General features: G+C 41.4%; 1 protein-coding gene across 1 annotated transcript; it reads right to left on the bottom strand.

The window, feature by feature from the left end:
• Window positions 1-1,715: 1,715 nt before the first annotated feature.
• Window positions 1,716-11,688, bottom strand: LOC117446112 (ATP-sensitive inward rectifier potassium channel 12-like). The gene is made up of 3 exons (XM_034082116.1): window positions 11,451-11,688; window positions 4,212-4,390; window positions 1,716-4,053 (listed from the first exon to the last, which is right to left on the bottom strand). Exons 2-3 carry the CDS (start codon window positions 4,301-4,303, stop codon window positions 2,439-2,441), a joined length of 1,707 nt encoding a protein of 568 aa, XP_033938007.1. The 5' UTR covers window positions 4,304-4,390; window positions 11,451-11,688; the 3' UTR covers window positions 1,716-2,438.
• Window positions 11,689-17,426: the final 5,738 nt, after the last annotated feature.

Here is a 17,426-nt window from a genome sequence, read left to right as displayed (position 1 = left end):
TTGTACCTTGAAAATCAATAGCGGGTACATTTGACCCATTGGCAGTTTTAGGTATACAGTGACATCTGGCGGTTCTAGTGCAGTCTATAAACTAGGCCTATATTACATTTGATGAATTTTGATGGTGGAAGTACATAAAAACATGTTTTTTTAACCTGTTAAGCAACAAAGACCCCTTCGTGTTTTGTTTTTTTTCACGACACTGTGTCTCAGGGCATCTTAATATTTAAAAACCTATTAATGTGTTATACCAGATTAACGGGAAGAATCTCAGCTAATTGACGATACAAACCATTTTTACCAAAACAAAACACAAGTCTCATAAGAGGCATCTAAATGACCCCTGAGCGAAAAAATTCTAACGCACTGTGGCACAGAACTCAAGATAAAGATACCCTTATATTAGTTATCGTAACTGCACATATACAAGATATCCGATTAAAGCTGAAACTCCACAGATTATATAGGTATAGTATCATCACTGAGCGATCAGAACTCGCGACAGGGGAAGCAAACACAGACATCACAACACTATAGCATTACGGAGCAAAAACGGGACATCGTCTCACCTTAGCTGTTGTTCTGATCAAAAGTCATGTTCAGTGGCATTAAAACGAGAAAAAACGCAGCTGAGGGTTAATCCATAGGTTAATTGAATGTGTCTGTCACTTTGAAACAATTATTTATAATCTATCATTCCATTTTTATGTAAAAATCGGAGAGTAAAACTTAGCTACTAATGGTAGCCACCAGAGTTATCACAGCTTCCGGTTTTGGCTATGCGTCACTCTCACTCCTTATTTGGTAATGTGTTTGTGTATGTGGGAGTTCCCCTCGATTCCATTGGCTTTAGCGGTTAAAAAGAGATGTCAATCATCAAAATCGACCAAGGGGGGCCAGAGATATGGAAAATCCACCCAAATGACCCCAGAAGTGTTTCTTTGTGCTAAATCTCTCTAAAAATGTCAAATGTCACTTGTTTTGCATCAATCTTGATACAGGGTACTTATTATATGTTGTAGTTTGGATTCCTAAAGCTTTTAGTCTACCATCCCATCATTCAAGGGTGGTTTTCACTATAAGTAAAAAAAGATTTTGGACGGACACAATCATTTACATTTTTTTACTGTGTTCAATCTGAATTCACTTTAAAATAAAAACATCTATATTGATTCTGACACTTCTACATCCAACTCACAGATGTGACCTTGCTTTGAGAAAAAAGATTATTAATTTAACCATTTTAGAAGTGAAGATATGGTCATTTGTTCTGGGAATGTCATTTTCGAGCCTGAGACTTGAAAAACAGGCTCAGGGCTTATAATGTAGTTATCTCCTTGTCTCATGATAATCCATTCAATAGAAATATCTAATGTAGAAAATGTCAGTCTTGACAAAAGGGGTGGACGGACCAGCACTTGTCCATTGACAGAAGAGCTTTTTGAGACGTTTCTAAAAACAAATTGTCACCCAGGTTTTGGAAAGAAAAAGTAACCAACCATGTTATGTACCAGAATTAAGACAAATAGGATTAGATTGATCTCGTGTAATCAGAGGCAGATGGTAATTATTATGGATGGGCTATTGAACCCATGGATGTCTAAAGAGAATGAGAGAAAGAGGTTGAACCAGTGAGAAAATGTGCAAGACTCAACAGAGACAATTCAAGCTTTTGAAGGTTTTTACTGATGTTTATTAGGTGCTTTGTTCATCCACACTGTTGCAAAGTGTTTATATCTAATAATAAGAGTAATTATAAAGTGCTTGTTCTTCAACTGTGTTTGACAAACACATTTGAATACTGTTTCTTGGATCAGGATTTAATTATTTTTTACCTGATTGTCTATAATGAGATAAAAAGCTTTTTATCAAATGAAAAGTAACAGAACTCAGGCAGGAGGAGAGCAGATGAAAATTAATAAATAATTTATTTTTACAGAGAAAATAATTGTGTGGAAGTGTGAGCATGTGCATCATGCTGCCTTTAAAATACATGGCTTTCCCGTAACATGTATTTATTTGATGCATAACCATTTCAAAATTAAACAAAAGCATAATATTTACAAAAACTGAATGGAAATCAAGAACAAAATGCTTGACTTAACTTTATATCATACACTGTCATAATGAATAAAACAAGAAAGCAATACAATGTTCAAGATACCTCATGATTTGAGAGAAATACCTGGTCACCATGTTTAAAAGTAGATGAGATGTGCGTTGTTTAGATGCTGATGTTACAACTGAAGGTGTATAATGTCTGAAACAAGAGAAAGTTATAAGTTATGAGTGGATTTTGTGATAAAATAACCATTTAATCCTCTAGGAATACAATTTAAATGTCATCCTCCATCTTTAATTTGTACACTAGTTCAATACTTTGGTTGGATGCACACGGACAAAGAATAAACATTTGTAAGTGCAGCCATGATCATTGATTAGACCCCTGACTCTCTGCTAATGTATAAAGGTAGGGTAGGCTGTAGTCTGTCAAAGCTGATCTGATTCTCCGTGTCCAGAACACACAGCATCTCCACCTTCTGCTCCTCCACAAATGTCTCTTTGAAACCCAAATGAATGTCCTCTCTTTCACTTCTGATGTTCAGGCTCCCTGCCTCCTCTTTCACATTCTCCTCATCTTCATCATCCCCGCAGCACAAAGCTACCTCGTTCTCGTAGCAGAAAGCGCTGGGGGAGTGAGGGCCCATGAGGTGGCGGGCTGCCCTCTTTGTAAATGGTGATGGAGACCTGGAGTAACTCGAGCTGGAGGATGAGGATTGCCCGCCACGGCCCTTCATCTGACTCAGTTCCTTGGCACTGCAGTGAGGCGTAGATGGCACTTCGTAGGACTTATGAAAACGGGAATAGTCCACATGGTAGCGCGCACCCTTCTCAAATACCACAGGCTCAAAGCGGTGACCCCACAGGACCTCCTTGGACAAGTAGGAGCTCCGGGCTTGTGTGGTCATAGCTGTGGCCTCCACCATCCCCTCCAGGATGACCACAATCTCAAACTCTTCCTTGAGCAAGTCGGCGCGGCTCATGTTATACAGAGGACTGTGCTCATTGATCTCGTGGACCACAACCAGTGGCGATACCAGGAACAGCCGATCCAGCCCGTCATCATAGCCAACATCAATGTCTGTTTGTTCCAAAGGGAGATACTCGCCCTCTGCCGTTACGTGTGGCCTAATGAGCTGAGCACGCACATGTGCTTCGACAATGTGGCTCTTGCGCATGTTCCCCAGGCGCCACATGAGGCACAGCTTACCGTCTCTCATAGCAATGACGGCATAATGCGAAAACAGCAAGGTCTGTGCCCGCTTCTTGGGCCGCACCATCTTTGCCATGATGGTGCCAATCATGAAAGAGTCAATAATGCAGCCCACAATCGACTGGACCACAACGGTCACAACAGCAACTGGGCACTCTTCAGTGACACATCGGAAACCATATCCAATGGTGGTCTGAGTCTCTATCGAGAATAGGAATGCTCCAATGAACCCCTGGATGTGGAGAATACATGGCCGCCATTCGCCTTCTCCATTGCTTTGAGTATCCCCTTCCTCCAAAGGAATATGAAGATTAAAGTCTCCATGAATTAGTGCCACTCCCCAGAAAACCACGCCAAACAACAGCCAAGAAAGAAGGAAAGTGGTAGTGAAAATGAGCAGAAGATAACGCCAGCGTATGTCCACACAGGTAGTGAAAATGTCAGCCAGGTATCGTCGTGGCTTACCCTCCATGTTGTTGAATACCACATTGCACTGGCCGTTCTTCTTCACAAAGCGGCTGCGCAGGCGGCCAGAGCCCAGATCAAGACCGAGATGACATGAAGGTGAAGCTCGGCAGCTGCTGTGGATGCTGGGCTCATTTGTCACTCTCAAAGACAAAGCTCCTCTTCCCTCGTTGCCTCCTGGACACTCTCCTCCTCCTTCCTCACCCCGCATACAGGTTCCAGACAGTATCTGTTGATTCAGAGGACTGTGGCCATTGTGGAGGCCCAGGCTGGAGATCTTTAGGACATCTTCATCTGTGGCAACGATGCTGTATCTGGAGGAACAGAGGGGAGAAAATTAGTCCAGGACAACTGACAGTTGTACACGATGCAAAGTTGGCTACTGTTGCAACCACTGTCAAACACTCTGCTCTTTAAGTGCCATAAGGGAAACATGTAAGACTGGCAGTTCTGGCCAGTTAATTGCTTTTACCTATTTACCCGCACCGCTCCCATGGCACCGGTGATCATCAGGCTGTGTCTGCGAGGGCAGTAATGTAGGTTGGGGCGGGCAGTTCCAACCATTAAAGTACTGTTGCTGGACAGGGAGAAAGTATGAGCTCAGGTCTGACTCGCATCCGTTATCAGCGCTGCTTTCTCATGAAACATTTTCTGTGAAGAAAGAAGACAAACAGATTTGTTAAATAATTACAAGGGTAAAGGTCAACAAAGTATACATGTTTAACAAAGATGGTTAATTCCTGAGCAACAAGGCTAGAAGATAACAGCTCTGTGAGGCCATACTCACACAGTGGTGCTTTGATCTATATGCTAATGTCAACAGGCTAACAATGCTCATAATGACAATGTGTAAATGCTAACAGTGGAAGCTGGTGCTCACAATAATCTACTTTGTTTAGCATGTTACTTTGCTAATATTTTGCGGATCATCCACTAGTTGTTGAGCTATTTGAGTCTGAGTGCCATCCCCCTAGCATGGCAAACAATCTAAATAATCAAATCTCTATGCAAATGTTGGCCTTTCCCTAATGCATGGAGCAAGCCAGACAGTTTTGTGTAATGAAAGCTTATTGATCAGGTCCTCACCAGTGGTTAGCCTTAGGGACCTTCAGGGCAACCAGTGGTGGAAAACCAGACAGGCAGTGGAAGGGACAAAGGTCTAAACAGAGATGAATCCGTGGTAATCTACTGTTAGAGGAACAATTGATCTGCGGTTTGGCCCGATGACAAGGTTGGAGGGTGATTATTATGTCAGCAAGCCGGGAACCAGAAGAACCAAAAAGCAACTGGTTGCATAACCTAGAGCAGGCTAATCACATGCAATAAAAGTGGGGCAACAGTGTTTTTTTTTTTTATTGTCAATCACTTTTGCTGATTTATATTAGTTGATAAGAATGGATTGTTTAATGGATTGTCTTGGGAAGATATCACGAAAAACAATGGCAGTTAAACCTTTCATTAACATCAAACATGTACATAGTGAAACACTAAAACACATTTTGACGGGATTTGATGTCATGTGATATGGGTCACGTGTTATGCTTCAAGACTCTTTTTCCTGTTACACCAAGGACAGATGTCAGGAACTGGCAGATTATTGGCTGGATTAAGAGTTATTCCGACTGGATAATCCCAAAAGGGCAGATGATTATGTCATCTTGATAACTCCCACAGCTGCGGAGGAGTGTGTCCTCCACGTAAAGTCACAACCTTTAGTTCAGAATCCTTAAAAATGGCAGCTAATATTGTCAAAGTAGGTCAGTGCCATATCAATGCCTGCAGCATCATGTGTGAAATCAGGACAACACAACACAGTTTACATGTTGGTCTGTTGGATTTACAATGGGGACACGAGTGAAAGACTGCACTGTTCTGGTGTAGTTCAAAGGAATTTTGCTTTTTATTTTATTTTACATTATTGGAGAAGATTACCCTGTGGTTTTAACATCGTTTAGTGCCGTATCTTGTGTTTTTTGTCTCAAAATGTTTTCATTTTATTAAACAAAGCATTGTTCCTCCTCAATCTGAGGTTCGACAATTGGCCTGACCCTCCTTTCGAGTACCTTGGAGTAAACTTTCCCGGGGAGGCTGAGTAGTGTGATGCCTCTGTAATTGGCACACACCCTCTGATCCCCCTTTTTAAAAAGGGGGACCACCACCCCGGTCTGCCACTCCTTCGGTACTGTTTCCGACTTCCACGCAACGTTGATGAGACGCGTCAACCATGACAGTCCCTCAACACCCAGAGCCTTCAGCATTTCCGGGCGGATCTCATCCACCCCCGGGGCTTTGCCACTGTGGAGTTGTTTGACGACCTCAGTGACCTCCCCCCGGGAGATTGGTGTTGATCCTCCGTCATACTCCAGCTCTGCCTCTAACATAGAGGGCGGAGTTGTCGGGTTCAGGAGTTCCTCAAAGTGCTCCTTCCAACGCCCTAACACTCCATCAGTTGAGGTCAACAACGTCCCATCCTTACTGTACACAGCTTGGATGGTTCCCTGCTTCCCCCTCCTGAGGTGTCGGACAGTTTTCCAGAACAACTTTGGTGCCGCCCGAAAGTCCTTTTCCATGTCTTCTCCGAACTTCTCCCACACCCGCTGCTTTGCCTCGGCCACGGGTGAGGCTGCTGCCCTTCGGGTCTGTCGGTACCTTGCAACTGCCTCGGAAGTCCCCCGGGATAACAAATCCCTGAAGGCCTCCTTCTTCAGTCGGACGGCTTCCCTGAACACCGGTGTCCACCAGGAGGTTCGAGGGTTACCGCCCCTTGAGGCACCTAGGACCTTGAGACCACAGCTCCCCGCCGCGGCTTCAGCAATAGAGGCTTTGAACACGACCACTCTGGTTCAATGTCCCCAACCTCCACAGGAATGCCCGAAAAGCTCCGCCGGAGGTGCGAGTTGAAGGCCTCCTGAACTTGGGCCTCCTCCAGACGTTCCCAGTTCACCCGAACTACACGTTTGGGCTTACCACCAGATGGTGATCAGTTTACAACTCCGCCCCTCTCTTTACCCGAGTGTCCAAAACATACGGCCTCAGGTCCGATGATACGATAACGAAATCGATCATGGACCTTCTGCCTAGGGTGCTCTGGTACCACGTACACTTATGAGCATCCTTATGTTCGAACATAGTGTTTGTTATGGCCAATCCATGACTAGCACAGAAGTCCAGTAACAAACCACCACCCCGGTTCAGATCAGGGGGGCCGTTCCTCCCAATCACGCCCCTCCAAGTGTCTCCATCATTGCCCACATGTGCGTTGGATTCCGTCCTGGTCGTGGAACGACGGATCAGCTTTTTACTCTCGCAAGGGAGGGGGCCTGGGAGTACGCTTATCCGGTCTACATGTGTTTTGTAGACTGGGAGAAGGCGTATGACCGAGTTCCCAGGGAGTTACTGTGGGAGGTGCTGCGGGAGTATGGGGTGAGGGGGTCTCTACTCAGGGCCATCCAATCTCTGTACTCCCAAAGCGAGAGCTGTATCCGGGTCCTCTGCAGTAAGTCGGACCCATTTCCGGTGAGGGTTGGCCTCCGCCAGGGCTGCGCTTTGTCACCAATCCTGTTTGTAATATACATGGATCGGATTTCGAGGCGTAGTCGTGGGGGGGGGGGGGTCTGCAGTTCGGTGGACTAAGGATTGCACCACTGCTTTTTGCAGATGATGTGGTTCTAATGGCTTCATCGGTCGCAACCGAGTGTGAAGCGGCTGGGATGAGGATCAGCACCTCCAAATCTGAGGCCATGGTTCTCAGCAGGAAACCGATGGACTGTCCACTCCAAGTAGGGAATGAGTCCTTACCCCAAGTGAAGGAGTTCAAGTATCTCGGGGTCTTGTTCTCGGGTGAGGGAACAATGGAGCGTGAGATGGGCCGGAGAGTCGGAGCAGCGGGAACGGTACTACAGTCGCTTTACCGCACCGTTGTGACGAAAAGGGAGCTGAGCCAGAAGGCAAAGCTCTCTGTCTACCGGGCCATTTTCGTTCCTACCCTCACCTATGGTCATGAAGGATGGGTCATGACCGAAATAACGAGATCGCGGATACAAGCGGCGGAGATGGGTTTTCTCCGCAGGGTGGCTGGTGTCTCCCTTAGGGATAAGGTGAGAAGTTCGGTCATCAGGGAGGGACTCGGAGTTGAGCCGCTCCTCCTTCGCGTCGAAAGGAGCCAGTTGAGGTGGTTCGGGCACCTAGTTAGGATGCCACCTGGGCGCCTCCTTAGGGAGGTGTTCCAGGCACGTCCAGCTGGGAAGAGACCAAAGGGTAGACCTAGGACCAGGTGGAGGGATTATATCTCTTCGCTGGCCTGGGAGCGCCTTGGGATCCCCCAGTCAGAGCTGGTTGATGTCGCCAGGGAAAAGAAAGTTTGGGGCTCTCTGCTGGAACTGCTACCCCCGTGATAAGCGGGAGAAGATGGATGGATGGATGGATGGATGGATAAACAAAGCATTGCGAAGCTCTCAAAGACAGGACACTAGCAGTACTGCCTTTGTAAAGCTAACCATAATGATCAATTGTCCTTAAAATGTCAGAGAGCTGTTATTTCAACTGTGTTTTTGTCTACATGTTGGTCAAAATACTTGAAACGCCTGGTTATACTAGAAGAGCACAGACCTCCAAAACCAAATACCCTGTTTTGCAATTTTAACTAAAATGAAAAAGAAATTCGCTCCATTGTTTTCAGGTTGCAAACAAAGAAAACTGAAACCTAAAACTTGGCAAAGATAATAATGCAGTATGATAGTAAAGTGCTGTTGCCATGACGACAACCAGGTTTACAGTGTAACAGAATATTACACAAACTACAAAAACTACAAAGACAACACCAACCACTCAATGTCCAATAACTGGCTTGGCTATTGGGTGCACGTGGATAAAAAAAGTTGTTAAGTGCTCGTGGTGAAACATGGTGTCTTGATAGATATCAAGATATGTATATTCTTAATCTTGATAGGTAAAAGCTATCAAGCGGACATTGATCGAGGATGTTTCAACCTGAGCAAAACGACTATGTTGCACAACCATAACACTGATCCATTTGAAATCTTCATGTTATTGTTTTATCTGTGACATGTGACCTACCCTAATCAATATTTGTTGCATGCCTCTGCAGTGAATCATGCTCATTTAACTGGCTTTGTTTACATTATAATGTAAAGAGTTTAAAACCAACAAGTTGCCAGTATGTGAAGGCTTAGTAGCTACATTTTCATGTAGATTGTGGCTTTGAATGCTTTCTTTTATAAATGCTGCTGAGTGTATATTTTCTTAAATTAATCTGCCAAAAGTGTACATCCATAATTTCCTTTATGTCTAACAAACATAAAAGACCGTCAATACTTCATTACTGTGTCTAATGCGGCTACCTGTTGTCAGTAAATGCCTGAAAGATGTCTTCAGTTCTCAGCGGATGGGATCCCTGGGGGGACAATGGCAGTAATTATACTGTGGATCATATCAACTGTATTATTCGTCTCCATAGGAACATCCTCTCACTATAGAGTTCTGCGTGTGTGGTGATTGTTCATCATGTGAAACAACTTGTGAGCAGAGGATGGAAGGGGAGGTAGGCAGAGAAATAGGCCTTTACCTTAAAGGAATACTTCACCCCAAAATATACCTTATGTGTATCCATTTCTCAGCCTTTTTTCTCACTCGACTGTGAACAGAAAATCTAAAAAAATGATATAATTCCTGATTCATTTAAATTAATGGTGGCAATACTATATCATAACATTCATTTAAAAAATAACAATTTACATGTTACAGTTAAATAAGTGACAAAAACCTGCATAATGCCACAGAGCTCTCCAGATTAAGGTCCTCATTCTTATGCAGCAGGTTAAAGACTCTGACGTAGCTCCTGTTTAGATACGTCAGAGGAACTAAATTGACATACAGTATATTACAGCATAATCCCATACAAAGAATGGAGGAAAACCAGATTATTATGTCCCTAATCTCACAATCCAGACAACAATATGAAAGGTGGATAGTAGTTGCTGTGTGACCCGATTTAAGACCTTTTGTGTAATCTGAGATCTAATGATATGAGAAGGGAGGGAGGGATAAGGAGAGCCAGAAAGAAATGTTAGCGGCTCTTTCGCATTGGACTGAGTGTGAAAAAAAAAATACAGATTAGGTTGAAGAGATTATGACGTCAATTGATGTTACAAAAACGTGTAATGCCAATTACGGAAAATAGAAGATTTACACACATGAAGGTAAATCTATATCTAAAAGACAATGGAATTTGTGAGTGATCCACATATGCATTTTCTCTCTTTTTCTGTCTCTCTGTACAACAATCTTTCTTTAAACTGACATTTAAGAAGGGCCTACGTCTCCCAACGGACAACCGTGGGTCCACACACTGTCCTCGGTCCCACAGAGAAGCAGAAATAGAAACTTTTTTTTACCTACGTACACGACTACAAGAAATAATACAAAATCAACAATATACAAAATCCCATTTGTTTAACATCACAAGGCAAAATCAATTACAATGCAGTGGCTGGATGTCATTAAATAATGTTCTGTACTTGAGTATTTTTATTTTCTTATACTTTATACTTCTGTTGCACTGAGTTTCACATGCAAATATTACATTTTTTACACTATGAGTTAAACAGATTTAAACTTTAAAAGTGAAACATTGGTTCATTTTTTAACAAATGACTCAAAACTATATCCTTAAAATGCTGCCTGCATAGACAATCATTTTCCTTTATTCCGATTTTTTTTAAATAATGAATACTTTTTATTTATTTATGATACAAAATCTATTTCTGTGGTTCTCCTCCTAAACTAAGTTTTGTGTAGGAAAAAGTAAGACAGACAAATATGTTTTTACTTCTGCCTTACACATCAGCTTAAACTACTTCATACTTCTATTTGAAACAATTTTTCAAAGGTGCAACAAATCAATCAGTCTGATGGGAGGTATTCTACACACACTTGACTGAATTTAAAATGATATAAGTTTCCATCTTTGCACATGCATCACTGTTGCAGGATAACTTAAAAGCTAATCGATGGTTAACACAGTGCAACCAGAAGTTATGACGGGGCAGTTTGCAAACTAAGCAGCAGCTGTGACGTGTGTTGGTCTCATTGAGGCCACAGGAGCTGTCCAGTGCTGAAAATCAATCCAAAGCCTGCAGGAATAATCGACAGCTTGGAGCCGAGCGGTGGGGGAGCAGAGTACTACTCTAACCTTGAAAATAATGTTGGCCTTTCAAAATCTTTTCATCTATCTGTTTACATTTCCCACATTCGTTAAGGTTGGCTTACTCATGCAGATGCTTTATTTCAGTGCATGTGTTTTTCTAAGTTTTAACTTTGTTTGACAGAACAGGGACAGACAAACGTTTGCAGGAGTTACTGAGTTGGAAGTTTCTGACCACCTTCTTTTATATGCAGTTTTGAAATTGTAGGATTTAAAATGGAGTCAGGACAGTAAACAAGTTACACTTCTTAGTGATAACACAATGCACTAGTAGAATCGTTTTTGGTCTATTCTTTTTTATTATGTTTTTGTGTGTGTTTAATGGACTAAACTGCAACTGTTTTTCTTGCTACCATGCATGCAGAAAGACACCAAATGATCCTTGAAAAATGTTAAATAAAATGCCTCTCCGGGTGTTTATCCTCCCAGCATAGCCAACAGACATTACCGCAAATACAAATATTAGAGAATGAATCTATAAACTCTTACCTTGATGTTGATGCAGACAAAATCACTGGAACACTAACATTGGTTTCATCCTCATAAAAAGCTTTTTGTTGCCACTCTCCTCTCTTCTTTCCTTCCTTGTTTTTCTTCAATAGACAAACATATTTTGTATAAATCTGCTAGATTTCTGTGGCACAAACTTGTACATGTCTCCAGTCTGAGCTCTGGCTTGTTGCTCCATAGTAGCTGAACGGAGGCGCTCCTGCCTGGTGGTTGTGCATCTGCTCCGATCCCTGCCAATGTGCGTGTGTGTGCGCGTGTGTGGGATAGAGAGAGCGAGAGAGAGAAAGAGAGAGAGAGATAAAGGCATCGCTCTGATTATGTTCCTATTTATATATATATATATGCTATTGTCTTCCCAAGAGTGAGAGATGTGGATTGTATAATTTAGACTTGAGCCCACTCAAACTTGCATCGACATCCAACAAACACCAGAGAAGATGATCCGACAACATTTCTGCAGAGACTCTGGAGAAGTATTTCTGAGGCATACGGGGTGTTCTATGAGCTACAAAATGGGGTTTCTTATAATGCAAAATGATATTATCAAATACGAAAAAAACAAGTCCAATAGTCAGTTCAATGCATGTTTATCTGTTTTTGCACAATATATGAAGATTTGATTTTGATTTGAAAAAAACGAGTGTAAAAATCTGCATTTCTTTATCAGAAAGTATAGTTGGATGTGTTGCAATACGTTTAACAGCAGGTAAGTAATTTATTATGAATATTCAAACTATTTTAAATGTCTGTAGGTCGCCTAAAAACTTAAAATAAAAATAATAAATTCAGAGGCTTTTTAATCATTTTTACCTAATTAATTTTCCTCCTCACAATGTGGCTATGAATAAAAGTCCAACAGCAGACAATCACGTTCAGGAGAGTGTCTGCATAACAGCTCATCAGTTTGACTTTAAATGTGATAATGTTTTTTTTTCAAGTTAATCGGCGACAGATCACGAGTAGATAATAACTTATTTAGTTGTGAAAACTCAAAGTTAAAGACTTGGATATGTTGGTCTTAACTTGGGCTTATTTTAGGACCAGTGCATTGACTGGGGTTGGCTCCAATTCGCACAGTTCTCTACACAATCTTCTCATCAAAATCTTAAGCCTTTTTACCAACACAATAACAGCATTTTTTCAGGATTTATTATTGTTTTCGTAATAAACAAATTACTTCCACAGATAACCATGATGAACTAATAGCCAGTCTGCTGAAGATAATCAGAGAGGCGGAAGAGAGTCATTGCTGCAATCTCTGCAACTTCCACCAGTTCACTGCTTCCTCCTCCTCGCAGCAAGAACCATATTGTAACAAGTCATGATGGACTGGTTTCAACTCAGCCCTGTGCTTTTAATCTGTATAACACAAATACTTTTAAAAAAAATTGCATTTGTGACACCTTCACTGGGAGCTTGTGTGGAAATGAACTTTCCACTCTGACCTCTCCGCTCAATGCCATCTGTCTCAGACATCATTTTATGCCAAGGAAGTGATTATGTCATTTCTGATAAACAAAGGTTACATAAGAGTGTTTTGTGTTTACATCCTTTTGCAATTCCTGGAACCTTAATCTGTCAGAAAACTCTGATAGAGGAATTAAAAACATTTGACCAGGCTGCAAGTCGCAGAGAATATAGAGCTGCAGCGTCGAGTCTATTGACGAATGATGAATAGATTATTTACTGCTCATGTTTGTCATAATATATATTTCCTTTTCAAATTGTTTTTCTGAAAAAATGACTGTTTAGGGAACAGTATGCATTATACTTGTACTCATTATAGGGAGAAAGGCTAGTTTTGTTCCCGAGTAGTGTGATCATAACAGATGCATGTGAACAGCTGTCCATATTAACCACAGTAAATACAAGTGAATGGCACTTTGAGATAATCCCTTTGGGCTCTGTGTCAGGGCTGTTAAGATTATTCACAACTTTTATAAACTCAACAATAAATAAGTAGTGAAAATAATCATAAATTGTGGCTCTAAAATTATCATGGGATAAAATACTCTGGGATATGAGATGATATGTGCAGGATTTATGTCCAGCCGATCTTAAAAGCCCTTTATAAAGAGACATTTCCTCTCGGTTGGCAGCCAGGTTTGATTTAATTTGTGTGTGTGTGTGTGTGTGTGTGTGTGTGTGTGTGTGTGTGTGTGTGTGTGTGTGTGGTGTGTGTGTGTGTGTGTGTGTGTGTGTGTGTGTGTGTGTGTGTGTGTGTGTGTGTGTGTGTGTGTGTGTGTGTGTGTGTGTGTGTGTGTGTGTGTGTGTGTGTGTGTGTGTGTGTGTGTGTGTGTGTGTGTGTGTGTGTGTGTGTGTGTGTGTGTGTGTGTGTGTGTGTGTGCATGTGTGTGCGTGTGGGATGCTAAATAAATCTGGTGTGCTACCTGTGTGCCAAAATAATCTTTCCTGCTTTAGTTTCTGATAATACAGATAATACATAATCAATCTCTGAAACAGACAGAACTGAAAAATGACTTCAACCAAAACCTTGTTGTACTTGTTGCAACACCAGTCTGTGTTAATAAATATAAAAAAGTGTAAATAAATTAAAAGGGACATATTGATTTAGTATGGTAGCAGCTGAGACTGGTTTCTTCTTCAGACCTCTTTGAGGTGTTATTGCCAATTAGACAACTTTTTAGTTTCCATGGAAACCATTTTTTCTCTTCTTTGTGTACTTTCTCTCGCGTATAGATACACTCTCCATCCCCCCACATAGTTTATTTTTATACCGCCTTTTCCTTAAAGATTCATGAGACGACAGGTGGGTGTTGCATTGCATAGGGGTGGCGTGGGGGTACAGTAATATAGGAGCATTGTGGTCAGAGGTCAGGGGATTAACTAGGTGGGAATAAGTGGGCTGGCAATAATAACTCCCGGCTGAAGGTACACAGTGTCCTCCGTGCAACACGTTTGAACAAAAGTTGTTACTGATTTGTTGGTGAGGGTAGCGCTTCTATGATTCATGTACACAAGTTTTACAATCAAATGAGGTGGCACTTACCCTTGCAAAATGAATATGGGTTGCACAAATTATAGTACAATAATGTAAAAAACAATACATTTTACTGCAGATCTGTGTTTCAGCAGGCTTCCTGTGCAGCCACACTTTAAATGTCAAAGTATTTAATAGAAAAGCCTCTAATTAGAGATTGTTAAGTTGCTAATAGGGACATTTTGAGATAAAGGAAAGACCATCTTACTGCCAACTCGGCCATCTGGGTATAGAAATAGCTCTGATCTTGGTGGCAGTGAGATATTAATGCATTTATGTGGCATATTTAGCTGCAGGCACTCCTGTATTTTTGTCTCAATTCGGACGATCCATCACTTCTTCTTATCACAGGTGCACAGAGACATAAAGGCCTACAGAATAATGACTCACAGAGCAAACCTTATTAAAGAGGTCAATAACAGAAAGACCCTTAACAATACAGTAAATGACTATTCCCTTTAGTCCATTTTAAACGTGATGAGCCGATAATGTGGGAGCTATTTTATGTTGTGCGGGCCGTCTCTGTGGCTCTCTTAATGACTCCCCCTCATGTGCCATGTGAGCCAGTTTACTCAGAAGCAGGCGGACGACTCACTGTGAGCACTGATCCAGGTCAATATGTTTTTAGAAAATCAGGTCGAAGATGGCGAGCAAGGAATGGGGTGAACACATCTACTCTAACTGTAAGCCGTGTTGATCTGTACATATAAATACCAACATGCACTTTTTTGTACTCACTCACAATCTGTGATTTCTCCTTGAGGCTTTGTGTCACAAAGTGTGGAACATGTTATGAAATTAACAAAGAATACCCCGCACTTGTTGTTGGCAGGTTCAGTTCAAATGGGTGTTGTTAGCTTTATTTTAAAAAAGGCTTGCATAACATAAGTATTTTTCTTAACAGACTGTTGTTTTAAATGTGGAAACAATATCGGCGTACTTCAACAACTCTGCACACCATGTTTCTACACTGAACAAAAATATAAACGCAACACTTTTGTTTTTGCTCCCATTTTTCATGAGATGAACTCAAAGATCTAAAACATTTTCTATATACACAAAATAACCATTTCTCTCAAATATTGTTCACAAATCTGAAAAAATCTGTGATAGTGAGCACTTCTCCTTTGCCGAGATAATCCATCCCACCTCACAGGTGTGGCATATCGTAGGGGTAGGGTTACGGTTAGGGTTAGGGTAATGTTGTGAATCGAGTGGCCTGTGTTCGTCATCCATAACATACGCCTGCCCATACCATAACCCCACCACCACCATGGGCCACTCGATTCACAACATTACCCTAACCCTAACCCTACCCCTCACACCAGATACTGCCTGGTTTTCGGACCTCCCCAGACCCCCACAATAAAGCAAAACTGCACTTTTCAGAGTGGCCTTTTATTGTGGCAAGCCTAAGGCACACCTGTGCAATAATCATGCTGTCTAATCAGCATCTTGATATGCCACACCTGTGAGGTGGGATGGATTATCTCGGCAAAGGAGAAGTGCTCACTATCACAGATTTTTTCAGATTTGTGAACAATATTTGAGAGAAATGGTTATTTTGTGTATATAGAAAATGTTTTAGATCTTTGAGTTCATCTCATGAAAAATGGGAGCAAAAACAAAAGTGTTGCGTTTATATTTTTGTTCAGTGTATGTTAAAAACATTGGGAACATTACACTGATTCTTAGATTAAATGTACATGCAACTGAAAGCTATTGGATACATGTAGGAGAGTTTTGTGGAATCATTACATATTAAAGTATAATATGTGTTGGCTTGTTGATTTGACAGTGAAAAAGAGGGTTGAAGTATTTTAGTTCAGAAGGAATGCAAGTCCCGATCAATACTTGCCCTGGGTGAGGGTGAGGGGTAGGATCAAGGTTAGGGTGTTGGATCGATCTTTGCCCTTTGTTCTGTAATTGCTGATAGGGATTTAATTAATAAACTATTATTGGTTTGATTACAACAGACTTTGTAACAGTATTTGTTTCTTATCAAGTATTTTCATGTTATATGCAGTCTATGGTCTTTTCTAGAGAAAGTGATGCACACAGAGAAACGATGGCATGTGACCTCACGTGTCAATAATTCTCGGAGAGGTGGGCAACATCATTTTCATTGAAGAAACACAGAATGTTATATATCTCAATTTAAAAATAAGACGCTTGCACAGGAGGAAAACAGTAAGTTAAATATCAAGAAGTAGCAACATACAAATCACATGTTCCTCTGATTTGTCTGCCATGGATCACAAGATTATTCCACTTTTAATATGAATTATACCAAACAATATTATGACATGGAGCGAAAACAATACAATATTTGACTGCACCAAAAAACCCACTGAGGGTTAAGGATCTGAAAGGAAAAGGCTTGCCTCTCTTTTAAGCATGAAAAGCGATAGTTAAACAAAGTTAATCAATATAGCTGCAAATTGTAAAAACACAACAGTGAACTAAAAGACGCTACAACTCAAAGGAGTTCAGAGGAGATGCAGGGTTAATAAAATAATGAAGCTAATCATAAATAAGAAGCTACTTTAAGACATTCATTAAACTTTTAACTTTCCTGTTTGTTTTAAGTTCTGTCAGCTGAACTTTTCTGCCTGCATTTCCATGGATACTGGCTCCACTCTCTCATTATAGCAACGGCTGCCAGAGGAGCTGAATCGAGCAACAGAAAGCATGAGACTCGCAGCAGAAGACAAAAATAGATTTTCCTTAATTGTCATTTTACTTGCCAAACATGTTTAATTATATTCCCACTTCCTGAAGACTCATTTGAAAGTGGTGCATGACAAAAATGTGACTCGCGTATGTTCAAGACTCACGAAACTGTAATTAATCATCACAAATGTAGTACATGTTGTATGTTTAACACACACACATACATACACACACACACACACACACAGAAAAACACACACGTACACACAAATGCGCACACA

Source organism: Pseudochaenichthys georgianus, chromosome 1, assembly GCF_902827115.2.
Source record: "Pseudochaenichthys georgianus chromosome 1, fPseGeo1.2, whole genome shotgun sequence".
NCBI lineage: Eukaryota > Metazoa > Chordata > Actinopteri > Perciformes > Channichthyidae > Pseudochaenichthys > Pseudochaenichthys georgianus.
Note: the sequence above shows the minus strand (reverse complement) of the source record. Positions and strands in the feature narration are given on the sequence as shown.